The sequence below is a fragment of the Macaca mulatta genome, chromosome 10 (genome assembly GCF_049350105.2).
Source record: "Macaca mulatta isolate MMU2019108-1 chromosome 10, T2T-MMU8v2.0, whole genome shotgun sequence".
Taxonomy (NCBI): domain Eukaryota; kingdom Metazoa; phylum Chordata; class Mammalia; order Primates; family Cercopithecidae; genus Macaca; species Macaca mulatta.
The window spans coordinates 80,884,278-80,897,777 of record NC_133415.1 but is presented as its reverse complement, the minus strand read 5'-3'; the positions used below and the strand labels follow the sequence as shown (position 1 = coordinate 80,897,777).

The following is a 13,500-nucleotide window of genomic DNA, read 5'->3' as shown; positions in this document are numbered from 1 at the left end:
GATGCTTCTCATTAATTCTTCTCCCCACTGGCTCTCAGCCCTACTTAGGGCTCCTAATCTGTTAAAAAATACCCATAAGACCTCCCTTTCCCAGTTAACAGAGATGTGGCCCAAGAGGTTCCCCACTTCTAATTTGAGTGGGGGCAGAAGAAGAGAAAGACCTTATCTAGGTCTTGGGGGCAGGGCTTCCAGGGCACAAAGGAACAGAGTAAATGTGCAACATGCTATTTTCTTGAATGAATGGATTCATAATAAGAATAGGACTTCACCAGCTTCCAAGGGACCCTCCCCACCTCTCAGATACATTCTGAGGCCTAAATTCCACGTGCTCATCTAGGATCCCAGGCCAAGCCTTCTGCCACACCAAGCCACACCAAGCTCAGCAGTACTCACAGGCCTTTAATCTATAACTGCCTGGCCACACTCTGTCACTTCCTCAGGATGGTGGGAAGGGATGAAGATGTACAGCCAGGTAGGCCACATCAACTCTGAGTCCGAGGGAAGGACTGGGGTCAGGCTGGGGCTTGGGCAGGGGGCTCCCGGCCCCAGGCGATGAGGGAGTTGCTGGCTTGGGCAAGCTCGGCGATGGACACCCGGCCCCGCTGTCGGATGAAGTTGGCCACGGCGGCCAATTCCTCTGGGGTTATGTAGATGAACTTGCCCCGGTCGTCAATCACACCTGTGGGGATATGCAGGTTGTGGGGCTGAGGCCTCCTGGGCGTTCCCCATCTGGCCTGAGAATGCCCACCTACTCCTTCACAGCTGGCTCAGGGCCCTTCAGGCCTCCTGCCTGCCTGGCCTTTCCCGGCTGCATCCAGTCCTGCTAGGAGAGTCGAATCAGGCTGCCCTGTCTGTCCTCTCCCACTGCCACCATCTCCAGGCCCTGGCACGTCCTCCTTGTAACTGCATCCAACTACTCAGTGCCCCTTGTTGCACACCCCTCCCCCGATCTTGGGTGGTCATCCTGCCTCTGCAGCACATCCCTGCAGCCCCTGTGGCTAGACACTCTCCAAGGCCAGGACTGCAGTGATTGGCTCTTATCCTCTCACCTGTTATAGTCCCCTCAGCCAGCAGGTCCTGGATGCGATTTATGGTGTCCTATGAGGAGAACAATTCTCAGAGTAGAGACAGGCACCAATGTCCCCAGAAAAAGCACTGAAACCTCCCTCCCACTACAGCCAAATCTCTTTATTTCCCTCTCATGCCAGCCCCTAAATGTGACTCTGTGCTTCGCCTTTGGAAGGGCCCTGGGTAGAAGGGGCTCTGGTCTTGGGCCCTGCAAGCCCCCAAAAGAGGATCTCTCCTGTTAGAAGCAGGGCAGTGGTGATGCTTGCAACATAGGCTGGTGCAGTCTGTGCAAGAGAGTTGTCAAGGTAACTGATTTGGGCTGCTTTGGTCACAGGGGCTGGCAGAGTGATGGGGTTTGGATTTTTTTTTTTCTTTCCTGCCTGTTCTTCCATCCATTAAAAATGCAGGATTCCTAGGGTGCCAGCAGACTTCTGTGCACTACTCACTCTTGGTTGGGGACAGGGTAGAGGGTGCATTAAGACTCTGTCTTTAGGGCAGGTCCTCTCTGCTAGCCACACAGACCCCTGGCCACACTGCACACAGCAGGGCACGTTCCAGGGCTTACCTGAGTACGTAGGCCCACCTGGGAAGCCAGGTCTTCCAAGAGCACAACCTTGGACTGCTACAAAAAGGAGGAGGAAAAGAGAGAGAGGCTGAGCTTGGGCAAATCCCTCTAGGCATGGGCACCCTCCAGGTTCGCATTCTGATCTGATCTGGGTGGCTGGATAAACACTGTACACACTCCTGTGGGACAGCCTTGCTCCCCTGACACACACACACACACACACACACACTCTCTGTCTCTCACAACCACCCATTGACAGAGACCTGCACAATCATAAACCCTCTCATTCCCCTTCTTGCGAGGAAGGAATCTACTCAAAACAACCACCTGCCTCACGGGCCCTGTCCTGGACTCCGAGACACGCATGAGTGGAAATCAGAGCACAGCTGCCACCATCCTCTGCATCCAGCCATCTCTTTTTAACATCATGGACAAGTTGAAGGGGATGCACCATAGGGAGGAAGGAGGCGGTGAGAGTCACCAAAAGCTATTTTAAATAACTGTCACCAGGACTTATGTTTGCTGAGGACTTACTAGAACAAGGCCCTAAAAAGGTATGAGGGACACATGCTGAACAAGCCATAGCCCCCGCCCTGGAGTTCGCAGTCTGGCTGGTGAGACAGGTTGAGTACATGGACAAGAGGGAGAGCAGATAAAGGCCCGAGCAAGCCAAGGTCTCTCAGTAGAGGCCGTGGGGACCCACTCCTGCCTTACCTTTGCTTGCCGCCCCACTGGCCTGTTCCCCCATAACCTGACACACCCACACTTTTTATCCATCCTCTTCATACCATCTGAGGCACTGAGCCCACCCTTAAAATCACTGTCACTAACACCGCTGAGTGCTTTCCAGCACAGCCGTGTTCCATGCTCCAAGTGCTTCCTCATACCCTCAGTAGAAATCTGAGTTCCCAAGGGTGTGGCGAAGGGTCTGCTGCTGTGTCCACACAGGCACCTGCCCCCACTACCCCAACAGACAGCACAGGACTTGAGAAAAGGCCGTTCTTTTGCATTTCTGTGAATCCTCCACCTCAAATGAGCTGGGGGAGGACTGACATGGTGACACCTCCCTGACTGCAGATAGCATGTGACTTGTTTGAAATGCCAAGCCGTATTTGCAAGCAGGAAGGCAAGCGAGAGGCAGCTGGGCCAGGATGGGCAAGGACAAGGTGACGTGGTCAGCTGGCCTCTACCTGCAAAACAGGGATCAGGCAGTGGGCTCTCAGTGACAGTGTGGTGCAAGAACATGAAGTCACCCCAGGTGCTCCCCGATGACCTGGCCTGAGGTGCTGCTGGGGCCAAAACACGTTTGATAAAACAAGCTAGGTGTGGAGGCACACACCTGCAGTCTCAGCTACTCCGGAGGCGGAGGCGGGAAGATCACCTGAGCCCAGCCATGGTCAGACAGGAGAATGGAATAAGACCGAGTGAACCCTACACCTCTCATAAACAATGCTGGGTGCAGGCATGTTCCTCCAGTTCTGAAATCTTAAGGCAAAAAGGCCCATCCCTTTGGAGCAAGGAGGAGAGCAGACAGACTGGATTTCAGAAGTCCTCCTTTTCCTTGCAAGATAGCAGCTCTAGAAGAATTAGCCAGCACAGGCTGGAAAAACTTTTTTTTTTTTTTTTTTTTGAGACGGAGTTTCACTCTGTTGCGCAGGCTGGAGTGCAGTGGCACCATCTTGCCTCACTGCAACCTCCACCTCCTGGGTTCAAGTGATTCTCCTGCCTCAGCCTCCTGAGTAGCTGGGACTACAGGCATGCACCACCATGCCTGGCTAATTTTTGTATTTTTAGCAGAGATGGGTTTTCAACATGTTGCCCAGGCTAGTCTCAAACTCCTAACCTCAAGTGATCCGCCTGCCTCAGCCTCCCAAAGTGCTGGGATTGCAGGTGTGAGCCACTGTGCCCGGACAAGCTGGAAAAACTTCTAAGCTCCAAAAGAGTTTGGAGAACTCCCAGAGAATGGTACCTCCAGGGAGCCACCAAAAGTGAGGGCTAGAACTGGGGACCTTTCTTCTGGTTTCTGCAGAGTAAAGGGAGATGCTGAAGCTGACCCCTCCTCTAATTCCACCTGGGAAAGCTTCCAGGGAAGGGGCTTCAGGACCATCTTACTGCCTACTGGGTAGGCGGGGACAAGTTCCAAACAGCAGTAGGCAAGTGTGAGAGATATTCTGCCCGGTCGCAGCCCCTAATCAAGTGTGCCAGGGTAGAGAAAGGGCTCCATGAGCGGGGAGTGCACACAGCCTGAGCAGACAGGACCCTGTCAAAGCTGCCAGCATTTTCCCCACTTAGGAACCCCAGACTCAAGGCTGTGAGCCCAGTCCCTCACTGTCGGCAGGCGTCTAAACCCTGCTCTCTTTCAGGAGAGGTGGCGGGAGGATTATGCAAGCCCTGGGTCCTTGGCAGCCCCTAGTAGCACCCCCACCACCGCCCCCGCTCCCTCTGCACTCCTTCCCTCAGCCGCCTCTGCACCTCTGAGTTGCACTTGAAAACCTCTCCCCTCATGGCATCCTTCGTGGGAGAGAAGTTGCTTAGCAGCAAAGCAAAGTAGGATGTGCTTATGCAACCTGGAGCAGCACTGAGGCGGCCTGCGCAGTGGCTGCAGACAGAAGGGGACACACTGCCGCCCCACCCTAGACTCCAAAGGAAACACCGTCCTGTTTCCTCTGAAAGACCCAAGTTCCCAGTCAGGAGCACATGGCAGAGGATGCTTGTTTCAACTCAGTGGAGCCTCAGTGTGACAGAACTGACAGAAAACACATGTGAAGAGACTTGAAAACACACTGACTCACTGAGCGTGGGGTCTGAAGAGCAGGGAAACTGTCAAACTGAGTGTGAGGAAGTGATCAAAGGCTTGCACCTCCCACACAGACCCAGGTCCTTCTCCACCTTCGGGGTCGGAGCAGGGAGAAACACTCCTGGCCAGGACCCTGCAGCTCTGCCCCGCTAGGCCCCCCTGCCCACTCTTGCATGAGCCTGAATGCACTGCCTGCAGCCCCTGCTGGAGGCAACCAACCTGCACACACCAGGCAGGGAGCTGACATTCAGGCTCTGTTCCGTGGCTGCTTACCTTGATGTAGTTGATGAACTCTGTCAGGAAGCTCTGGGACTAGAGAAGCAGAGAAATCAGGATGAGCACCCCCTATCAAGGCCACAGGGTTCTGTACTCATCCACCCAAGCACCACCTGCTCACTTGAGGGCCACCTGCCTGCAGCCTGCCTTGGGCCCGCCCGACCACCTGCATGTACCACTTGCTTACACAAGCAGCAGAGCCTTCCAGGGTAAGGGTTTCGGAGGCACCAGCCTCTGCTGAGGACGAGGCCTCTGGCCGCTAAACCCTGCTGGTACTGACACCCACCCACCTCTCACTGCCTGGCCGGGACATCTGGGATGGGGTGGCTAGCCTTGGGTCTGGCACAGGCTGCACTGATGGGTACAGAGAGGGGCTTCCCAGGGGCAGCAGGCCCACCTGTTCCTCATTCATGGTCTCTCCCACGCCTTCCTCCTCCACCACAAAGGCCTCCTTCAGTTTCAGGTACTCCTCATGCTCCCGCTGGGCCTGCTCCTCGCGGGCCTTCCTCTCCTCCTCCTCCTGTGGACACAGGAGGCAAAAGTCAGGAATTGGGGGCAGGTTCCCACCCCATCCCTGTTCTGGTTGCTGCTACCCCTGCAGGACACCAGAGCATACAGCCCAGAGTTTTCTCAGAGACAGAGCTCCTTCAAGACCCCCATTCCTCCATCCCCCAAGCTGAACAATGGGCCGAGGCCCCTCTTGTCATCAGTTTCATCATCACCTGGACAAATGCTGCTCAGCCCCTGCTCCTGCCCTTCATGCTCAGGGGATCTTAGCAAAAATCTGTTGAAAACCCCACCATGACCCCACTCTACAATACCCTCCAATCACCTGACCCATCCTTTCCTTGTGTAACTCATTAAGCATACCCCATCATGTCCAAACCTCATGAGCAAATGTGAACCCTGCATTTCCTCACCACCCACTCACCCAGTCAGCCCACTACAGTCTGGCTTCTGTGTTCCCAGTTCTATGAAACAACTCCTGCCACAGTCTCACCCATGCCCTCCACTCACCAAACTCAAGGCACAACCTTCAGGTCTCATATGCCTGTCCTCTCAGTGATCCTTCTTTCCTCCCTTGGCTTCCAGATCCCACCCTCTCCTGGATTTCCTCCTGCTCCTTGGGCCATTCTTCCCGCCTCCTTCATCATTCAGCCCTGCCTCTTCTCTCTCCTCCACATTCTCTGGGCCACCTCGCCCATGCCCAAAGCATCAACCCCTTCCTTGCCAGTGACTACCACACTTGTATCCCCATCCAAATCTCTTCCCCCAAACACACAACGGTCCATGTGACACACCTACTGGGCCATCTCACAGGCAGCAGACAGACCCTAGGACCTGCTCTTCTATGCTTAGACCTCCTCCTGGGTCCCTGGCTCCGTGAATTAACACAGCCAACTGGTCAGAAATGAGGTCCTACTGACCACTTCTTTCTTGAACTTCCAGGAAACTCCCCGGTCTGTCAATGTTGCTCCATCACCACTACTGCCTGGTACAACAGCCTCCTTCAACCCATTTTCCAGAGCACTCAGAAAAATTTTCTTCAAACAGAAAGCTAAAGCTGGGGCAAGTAATATACAAGATGAGTCTGGGGCATCTTGCAGTGCCAGAAACTAAGTACTCAAAAAACAAAACAACGAGTGTGTGTTAAAGGTACACAGGAGCCAAATGAAACGGCTCCCAGTGGTCAAAGCTGGAACAATCTGAACAACACAATAAATAACATGTTGCCGGGCGCAGTGGCTCACATCTGTAATCCCAGCACTTTGGGAGCCCGAGGTGGGCAGATCACAAGGTCAGGAGATCCGGACCATCCTGGCTAACATGGTGAAACCTCATCTCTACTAAAAATACAAAAAAATTAGCCAGGCATGGCGGGCGCCTGTAGTCCCAGCTACTTGGGAGGCTGAGGCAGGAGAATGGCGTGAACCTGGGAGGCAGAGCTTGCAGTGAGCTGAGATCGCACCACTGCACTCCAGCCTGGGTGACAGAGCAAGACTCCGTCTCAAAAAATAAATAAATAAAATAAAGTAAAATAAAATAAATTAAGAAATAACATGTTACTGGATTACAACACAAAGTACAAAATAAATACTCATGAGTCTATACAGATATAAAAAAATGGCTGGTCACGCACGGTAGCTTATGCCGGTAATCCCAACACTTTGGGAGGCTGAGGCGGGCGCATCACCTGAAGTCAGGAGTTCAAGACCATCCTGGCCAACATGGTGAAACCCCGTCTCTACTAAAAATACAAAAATTAGCTGGGTGTGGTGGCGGGCGCCTGTAATCCCAGCTACTTGGGAGGCTGAGACAGGAGAATCGCTTGAACCTGCAAAGCAGAGGTTGTAGCGAGCCCAGATTGAGCTATTGCACTGTAGCCTGGGTGACAGAGTGGGACTCCATCTCAGAAAAAAAAAAAAAAAAAAAAAAAAGACTGCATTAATATGTAATGAATAGGGAGGAAGAGACATATCTCCTGTAAGAGATTTCCAAATAATTTATGTAAGAACTCCAACCCCCCAACCCTTAAGTGTGGGCTGTGCACAGTGACTTCTTTCCAAAGAAATATGGGAAGAGGGGAAAAAAGCAGTCACATTACAGTGGAGAAAGCTGGCAAACAAAACCGCAGCCAGGCAACCAAGGTTAACAACATTAGGGATAAGTGAAGGGGATAACCTGCGTGCTTAGTATGTTGCATTGAAGATGGAACTTCACTTATTGTCTTCTTCAGTCAGATCCATAACCCCAGTCTAACCATGAGAAAAACAACCAAACTCAAATTAAGGGACCTTCTACAAACTACTTGCCCAGGACTCCTCAAAATTGTTAAGGCTGGGCACAGTGGCTCACACCTGTAATCCCAGCACTTTGGGAGGCCAAGGGAAGAGGATTGCTTGAGTCTAGGAGTTCAAAAGCAGTCTGGGAAACATGGTGAAACCCAATCTCCACACACACAAAAAAAAAATTAGCCAGGCATGGTGGTGCACACCTATAGTCCCAGCTACTCGTGGGGAGGGGGATCTAAGGTGGGAGGATTGCTTGAGCCTGGGAGTCAGAGGTTGCAGTGAGCCAAGATCGTGCCACCGCACTCCAGCCTGGGCAATAGAGCAAGACTTGTCCTAATCAATCAATAAACAAAAATCTGAATAATGTTAGAGTTTAGTTACTAATAATGTGTCAATATTAGTTGTGAGGAATGTATTAAAGTGAGGTGAGATGTTAAGGATAAGGGAAACTGGTTACAGGGGAGAAGAGTCAGGATATTTAAGGTACACTAAGTGGGACAAATATTCAGAAAGGTAAAAAACCCTCTCTGCTAATTCCTCCCCTATGCTGTATTCTGGCTTATCAGCCACAGCACCCACATCCAGGATCCTGGGACAACAGGCCAGTCAGAGGTCACAGGTCTTCCCAGCTAGGGCAGCCCTGGCTCTAACCCTACGTACCCAACGTTTTTACGCTGTTCCCTTTTTTGGAAACCTGGTTCTCAGAACAAAGGAAGCATCTGGCAAACAAATGTTCATTAGTCACCTTTACTGCAGTGGTCCCCATTCCCTGAGCACCTCCTCTATGTCAGGCCCTCAATGCAGCCACCATCTCTTACAATGATCTTTAACGGCCTCAAGGCCTTCAGGATCCAGACCCCCATCACCTCTCTGCCATCTCTTCCTCCTCTCCTGGCTTTCTTTGCCCAGCTGCCCTGCCTGCCTCGTGTTCCTCACATGCTCCCTGAAAGTTCAATAGTCACGTGCACAAGAATCCTCACTCTGGGCTCTGCTTTTCAGCAGCTGCTTTTCCAGGCTGCGCTGGAGCCTAGGGAACAAATAAACCAGAACCTGCCCTTGTGCCAGATCTATGGCCCACCTTCTATGTTGGAGGTGCCAAGGAGCTGCATAAGAAGCAAGGCTGCCTGGTCAAGGGTCAGAAGTCAGGGTCGGGGCTGGCCTCACCTTCTGCTCCTCCTCTAGGCGAAGCCGCTCCTCCTCCTTTTTCCACTCAGCTTCGCGCTGGGACTCGAGTCGTTTCCGCTCCTCACGTTCAGCCTCCTCTGCCTAGAGACAGGTCTTCATAGGGGCACATCCCTCACCCCCAGCTAGCGTGTGCCCACCTCCCAGACAGACTAGGGAAGGCAATGCCTGGGCCAGGGCACAGACCCAGGCAGCAGGAGACAGAGTCAGGGAGGCAGCAAGCACCAGCCCAGCAGGCAAGGAGCCCTGAGTCTGCCTTAGGGGAAAAGGCAGGCAGGGCCCTTTCCCACTTCCCAGAGCTGCATCCCATCCCTCCGGCTTGCCTCACGCTGGGCCTTTCGCGCTTGTTTCTCCTCCAGCTTCCGCAGTTTCTTAGCTCCAATTTTCCCTGACAGGTGAGTTTCCGCTGACTTCTCAACGTCTTCTTCCTCCTGGGCTGGGTATGATCAAAGAAAGACAGTAGGTTCTGACCAGAGAGGACTGATGATGATGGATCCCCAACCCCTCGTCCCTCTCCTAATGGGGGGGTCCCCTTCCACCCACCTGCAAATGTCACTAGCCCAGCTCTGCCCTCCAGAGGCATCTGCCATAAGCGCATGTGTGTGTGCGGGTGCATGAATATGTAGGGATGGAAGAATGGTGAGGGGCCCACAGGGCAAGGGAAAAGATGAGAACTTTGGGCTAGCTGCGGTGGCTCACGCCTGTAATCCCAGCACTTTGGGAGGTCGAGGTGGGCGGATCACGAGGTCAGGAGATGGAGACCATCCTCGCAATCGTGGTGAAACCCCATCTCTATCAAAAATACAAAAAAAGGGCCGGGTGCAGTGGCTCACGCCTGTAATCCCAGCACTTTGGGAGGCTGAGGCGGGCAGATCACGAGGTCAGGAGATCGAGACTATCCTTGCTAACACGGTGAAACCCCGTCTCTACTAAAAACACAAAAAATTAGCCAGGCGTGGTGGCGGGCGCCTGTAGTCCCAGGTACTCAGGAGGCTGAGGCAGGAGAATGGCGAGAACCCGGGAGGCGGAGCTTGCAGTGAGCCGAGATCACGCTACTGCACTCCAGCCTGGGTGACAGAGTGAGACTCTGTCTCAAAAAAAAAAAAAAAAAAAAGATGAGAACTTTAGATATTGCATATAAAAAGAGAGGTATCATAAAAAGAGAGGTATCAGGTTAAAATATGCAAGTGTCTCGGGGTCACAGATAGGGCTGCCTGGATATTTAAGGTACTGTGGCTGATGAGCCAGAATACAGCATGGGGGAAGCATTAGCAGAAAGGGTTTTTGTTTGTTTCTTTGTGTTTTTTTTGTTTTTTTTTGAGACAGTGTCTCGCTCTGTCGCCCAGGCTGGAGTGCAGTGGCGCGATCTCGGCTCACTGCAAGCTCCGCCTCCCGGGTTCACACCATTCTCCTGCCTCAGTCTCCTGAGTAGCTGGGACTACAGGCACCCACCACCACGCTCGGCTAATTTTTTTTTTTGCATTTTTAGTAGAGATGGGGTTTCACCGTGTTAGCCAGGATGGTCTGGATCTCCTGACCTCGTGATCCGCCTGCCTCAGCCTCCCAAAGTGCTGGGATTACAGGGATGAGCCATTGCGCCTGGCCCAAGGAGGGTTTTTTTACCTTTGAATACTGGTCCCACCTAATGTACCTTAAATATCCTGGCTAATGAACTACAGAGTTCTCTGGTTTCTGTCTCTGGTGCCAAACCCCCAGAGAAGGGAAGTCCTATGGGGAAATTTATCCTGCCTCAAATCTGAAATCCTCCTCACCATAGTCAGGAGTTGCTGAGGATTCTGGGCTTAGTCCCTGGCTAGGATTATCCCTTTGCCCACCAAAGCCTGGCTGAAAAGACAGCCCCAACACCATGACTACCTCAGGGCCAGCTGCAAGTTAAAGACCCACTGACGCCTGTGCAGCAAGGGTCTTTGAACCCAAGTCTGAGCCAAAAGGTAGGCAAAGAAGGGGCCTCTTTGTGAGCTAAAGGGATAATCCCTAAGGGTACAAGGCAAAAGCCTCAAATGCCCCCAGTTTCTGAGAAAGACCCAGACGCCCCCTCCTCAGGCTCAAGCCAGCTGTCCAAGTACTGGAGAAGACAATCCTGAGGGCTCTCCTGGTCTCCCGGAAGCAGGGATATGGAGACCTCTGTGTCAACAGAATGTCTCCATCTTTAAACTGTTTTCCTGGGGTTGTGGGTGACCCCACTCCAGAACTGCAGAAACTCTTGGCCAGGCACTCTGCCTCTAGGGTGAAATCCTCAGGGAATGAGTGTGCCCATAACAGGAAGGGTGCGAGGATAGAAGGGGTGAATTGAGGAACATTCTGAATCAATCTGAAGACCCTTGCCCTCTGCTTGGACACTGAGAGCCAAGATGAAGGAAGAGGGGGGTTGACCCAGTGGAACAAATGCCAGGTCCCAAGAATCCCCCTACTCTACCGTGTGGCTCCCAGATGTCCCTCCTACCCTGAGGCTTCATACCCTACTCCCCCACTTAGTTTTGGGGGCCTCTTTATCTCCCCCTCCAACCCAGACCCTCTCCCCACCAGGCTGGGCTCCTCTCACCTAGGATGACAGCTTCCTGCTCATTCTCATCTGCTTCTGCCAAGGTCACCCGCTGGGCTCGACGCTGGGCCTGTAGGCGGCTGCCCAGGTCCCTCCGGCGCCGAGGCCTGCCTTCAGCTCTCGGCTCCTCAGGCTCCAGGGGCCTAGGCTGGGCCACCCGGCCTGCTCCTGCCAGCTCCTCATTGTGCAGTGACTCTTGGCTGGCTGTAGGGAAGACAGAAATGACAATGCTGCCTGGAAGCCCAGCCCGGCCCATGGCAGGAGGAGCGGCAGCCTGGAAGCCTCACCTCCTCTGCTCAGTGGTCTGCTGCCCACAGCACAAGGCCCTGACTTCTCAGTCTGACTGGCAAGGCCTTTTCCCCCAGGCCCACAGCTTGGTCCCAGGCGGTGGCTCAGCCCTTCCCTCCGGCCTGTATGAATACTCTTCTCTCCTCTCCCAGCTCCACCTTTCCAGCTGGCCTGTCAGGAGTCCCCTATCCTGATGTCCCCAGCTCTCATCGAGTACCCGCTGCAGGAATCCATTGATTTCTCGCCTAACACCACCTGTGGTTTTACCTGGCTCCCCAACCAGAGAGTACACTTCCCGAGCCTTCCCCTGGAAGACCTGCTGGCTCTCCGCCTTTCCTCAGCGTGGTCCTCCCGCCCCTGGGAGCGCGCAGGTGCTCAGAGGCAGCTTGTGGGCCCAGGGAGCAGGAAGACACACAAACCCGCCCGCTGACCAGAAATGGGGGAAAAGAGGGAGGATGGGTGTATCTGTTCTGTGTCCTGGCCAGTGACAGGCCTTTTGATCGGGAGCAGATTAGGGAGGGAGCGTGGGCGCTCTCTTTGGCGGGAAGGGATAGAGCTTCAGGAGTTTCCTGGAGCCGTCTCGCGCTTCTCCAGCTCGTGGGGGGCAGGCAGAAAATATTCAGATGCCCCCTTCCTGGCACCTGCTCTGGAGCCAGGCTGGGAGGAATGGGAAACCCCTGCGGCCACCTTAACAGGTGCAGAGGGAAAGGGCCCAGACAGTGACGGATGGGAGTGGGCGCCGGCCAGGGCCTGAGGCCTTTGGAGGTACGGAGCTCCCGGGAATGAAGAGAGGGATGAGGCCAGACTCTGGCTTGGGGCTGAGAGAAAGGGGTAGCAGCGCGGCCACCGGTTCCAGGCAGGGAACTGCGGAGGCCCCAGCAGGCCCACGAAGCGCGCATGGATGCGCATGCGCCCCGCCCGCCCGGATGCGCACGCGCAGGAGCCGCGACGCGCCGGTCCACAAAGGCTCAGGCCAGAAAACCCGGTACCACCAGTCCTGGCGCAGCGGCATCTCCTACCTGATGCCGCCCGGCCCCGGCTGCGAGTCAGGAAGAGGATAAAGCCGACTAGCAGAGCCGCCGCTACCAAGTACCACACGGGCCCCACCATGACGAGGCCCTCCGTGCAGAACCACGGCGTTCACCCTAAGGCCGGAATCTCCTAGGCCCCGCCTCCATTTCCCAGTCTAGACTCCGCCCACTATTCGGAGCCCCGCCCAGCCGCACTTCACAGAGAGGCTTTAATGTAAAACATTAAAATGAGTTTGGGGGGCGTAAAAAAACCCATAATGTTAAGAGGAAATTATTGCAGATGGTATGTCCAGTAGAAAACATCTATGTATTTTTTTTTGAAACAGAGTCTCTGTGGCCCCGGCTGGAGTGCGGTGGCGCAATCTCAGCTCACTGCAACCTCCACCTCCCGGGTTCAAGCGATTCTCCTGCCTCAGCCTCCCGAGCAGCTGGGGCTACAGGCGCCCGCCACCACGCCGGGCTAATTTTTGTATTTTTAGTAGAGATGCGGTTTCACTATTTGGCCACACTGGTCTCGAACTCCTGACCTTGTGATCCGCCCACCTCGGCCTCCCAAAGTGCTGGGATTACAGGCGTGAGCCACCACGCCCGGACTCTGTATGTTTTAAAATCACTAAATTTTAGTGATTTAAAATCCCACATAGTGTTTATGGAAACAACCTTGGAAAAAGTACGAAGAGGCTTGGGACTGATGCACACCAACTTCAGGACAGCGATTGCCTCTAGGAGGAGGGAAGCGGGTTGGGGTTAAGCCCTGAGCTTTAGCTATATCTGTGACATTGAATTTCTTTCCCTCCCTCCCTCCCTCCCTCCCTCCCTCCCTCCCTCCCTTCCTTCCTTCCTTCCTTCCTTCCTTCCTTCCTTCCTTCCTTCCTTCCTTCCTTCCTTCCTTCCTTCCTTCCTTCCTTCCTTCCTTCCTTCCGGAAGGGGAGGGGAGG

The 13,500-nt window shown here is 53.9% G+C and overlaps 1 protein-coding gene across 1 annotated transcript; it reads right to left on the bottom strand.

Annotated features, from left to right (window-relative positions):
* Window positions 1-209: 209 nt before the first annotated feature.
* DDRGK1 (DDRGK domain containing 1) lies at window positions 210-12,674 on the bottom strand. Its single transcript, NM_001194674.3, has 9 exons — window positions 12,551-12,674; window positions 11,244-11,447; window positions 9,004-9,116; window positions 8,663-8,764; window positions 5,104-5,226; window positions 4,704-4,742; window positions 1,634-1,690; window positions 1,050-1,098; window positions 210-679 (listed from the first exon to the last, which is right to left on the bottom strand). Exons 1-9 carry the CDS (start codon window positions 12,639-12,641, stop codon window positions 513-515), a joined length of 945 nt encoding a protein of 314 aa, NP_001181603.2. The 5' UTR covers window positions 12,642-12,674; the 3' UTR covers window positions 210-512.
* Window positions 12,675-13,500: the final 826 nt, after the last annotated feature.

What these genes read in the sequence shown, in the direction of transcription:
- DDRGK1 (NM_001194674.3), bottom strand. Translation starts at nt 12,641, where the DNA reads ATGGTGGGGCCCGTGTGGTACTTGGTAGCGGCGGCTCTGCTAGTCGGC. An exon ending in CCGGGGCCGGGCGGCATCAG is followed by an intron (nt 11,448 to 12,550) that starts GTAGGAGATGCC and finishes TCTTCCCTACAG; the next exon opens with CCAGCCAAGAGTCACTGCAC. An exon ending in CGCGAAAGGCCCAGCGTGAG is followed by an intron (nt 8,765 to 9,003) that starts GCAAGCCGGAGG and finishes ACCTGTCTCTAG; the next exon opens with GCAGAGGAGGCTGAACGTGA.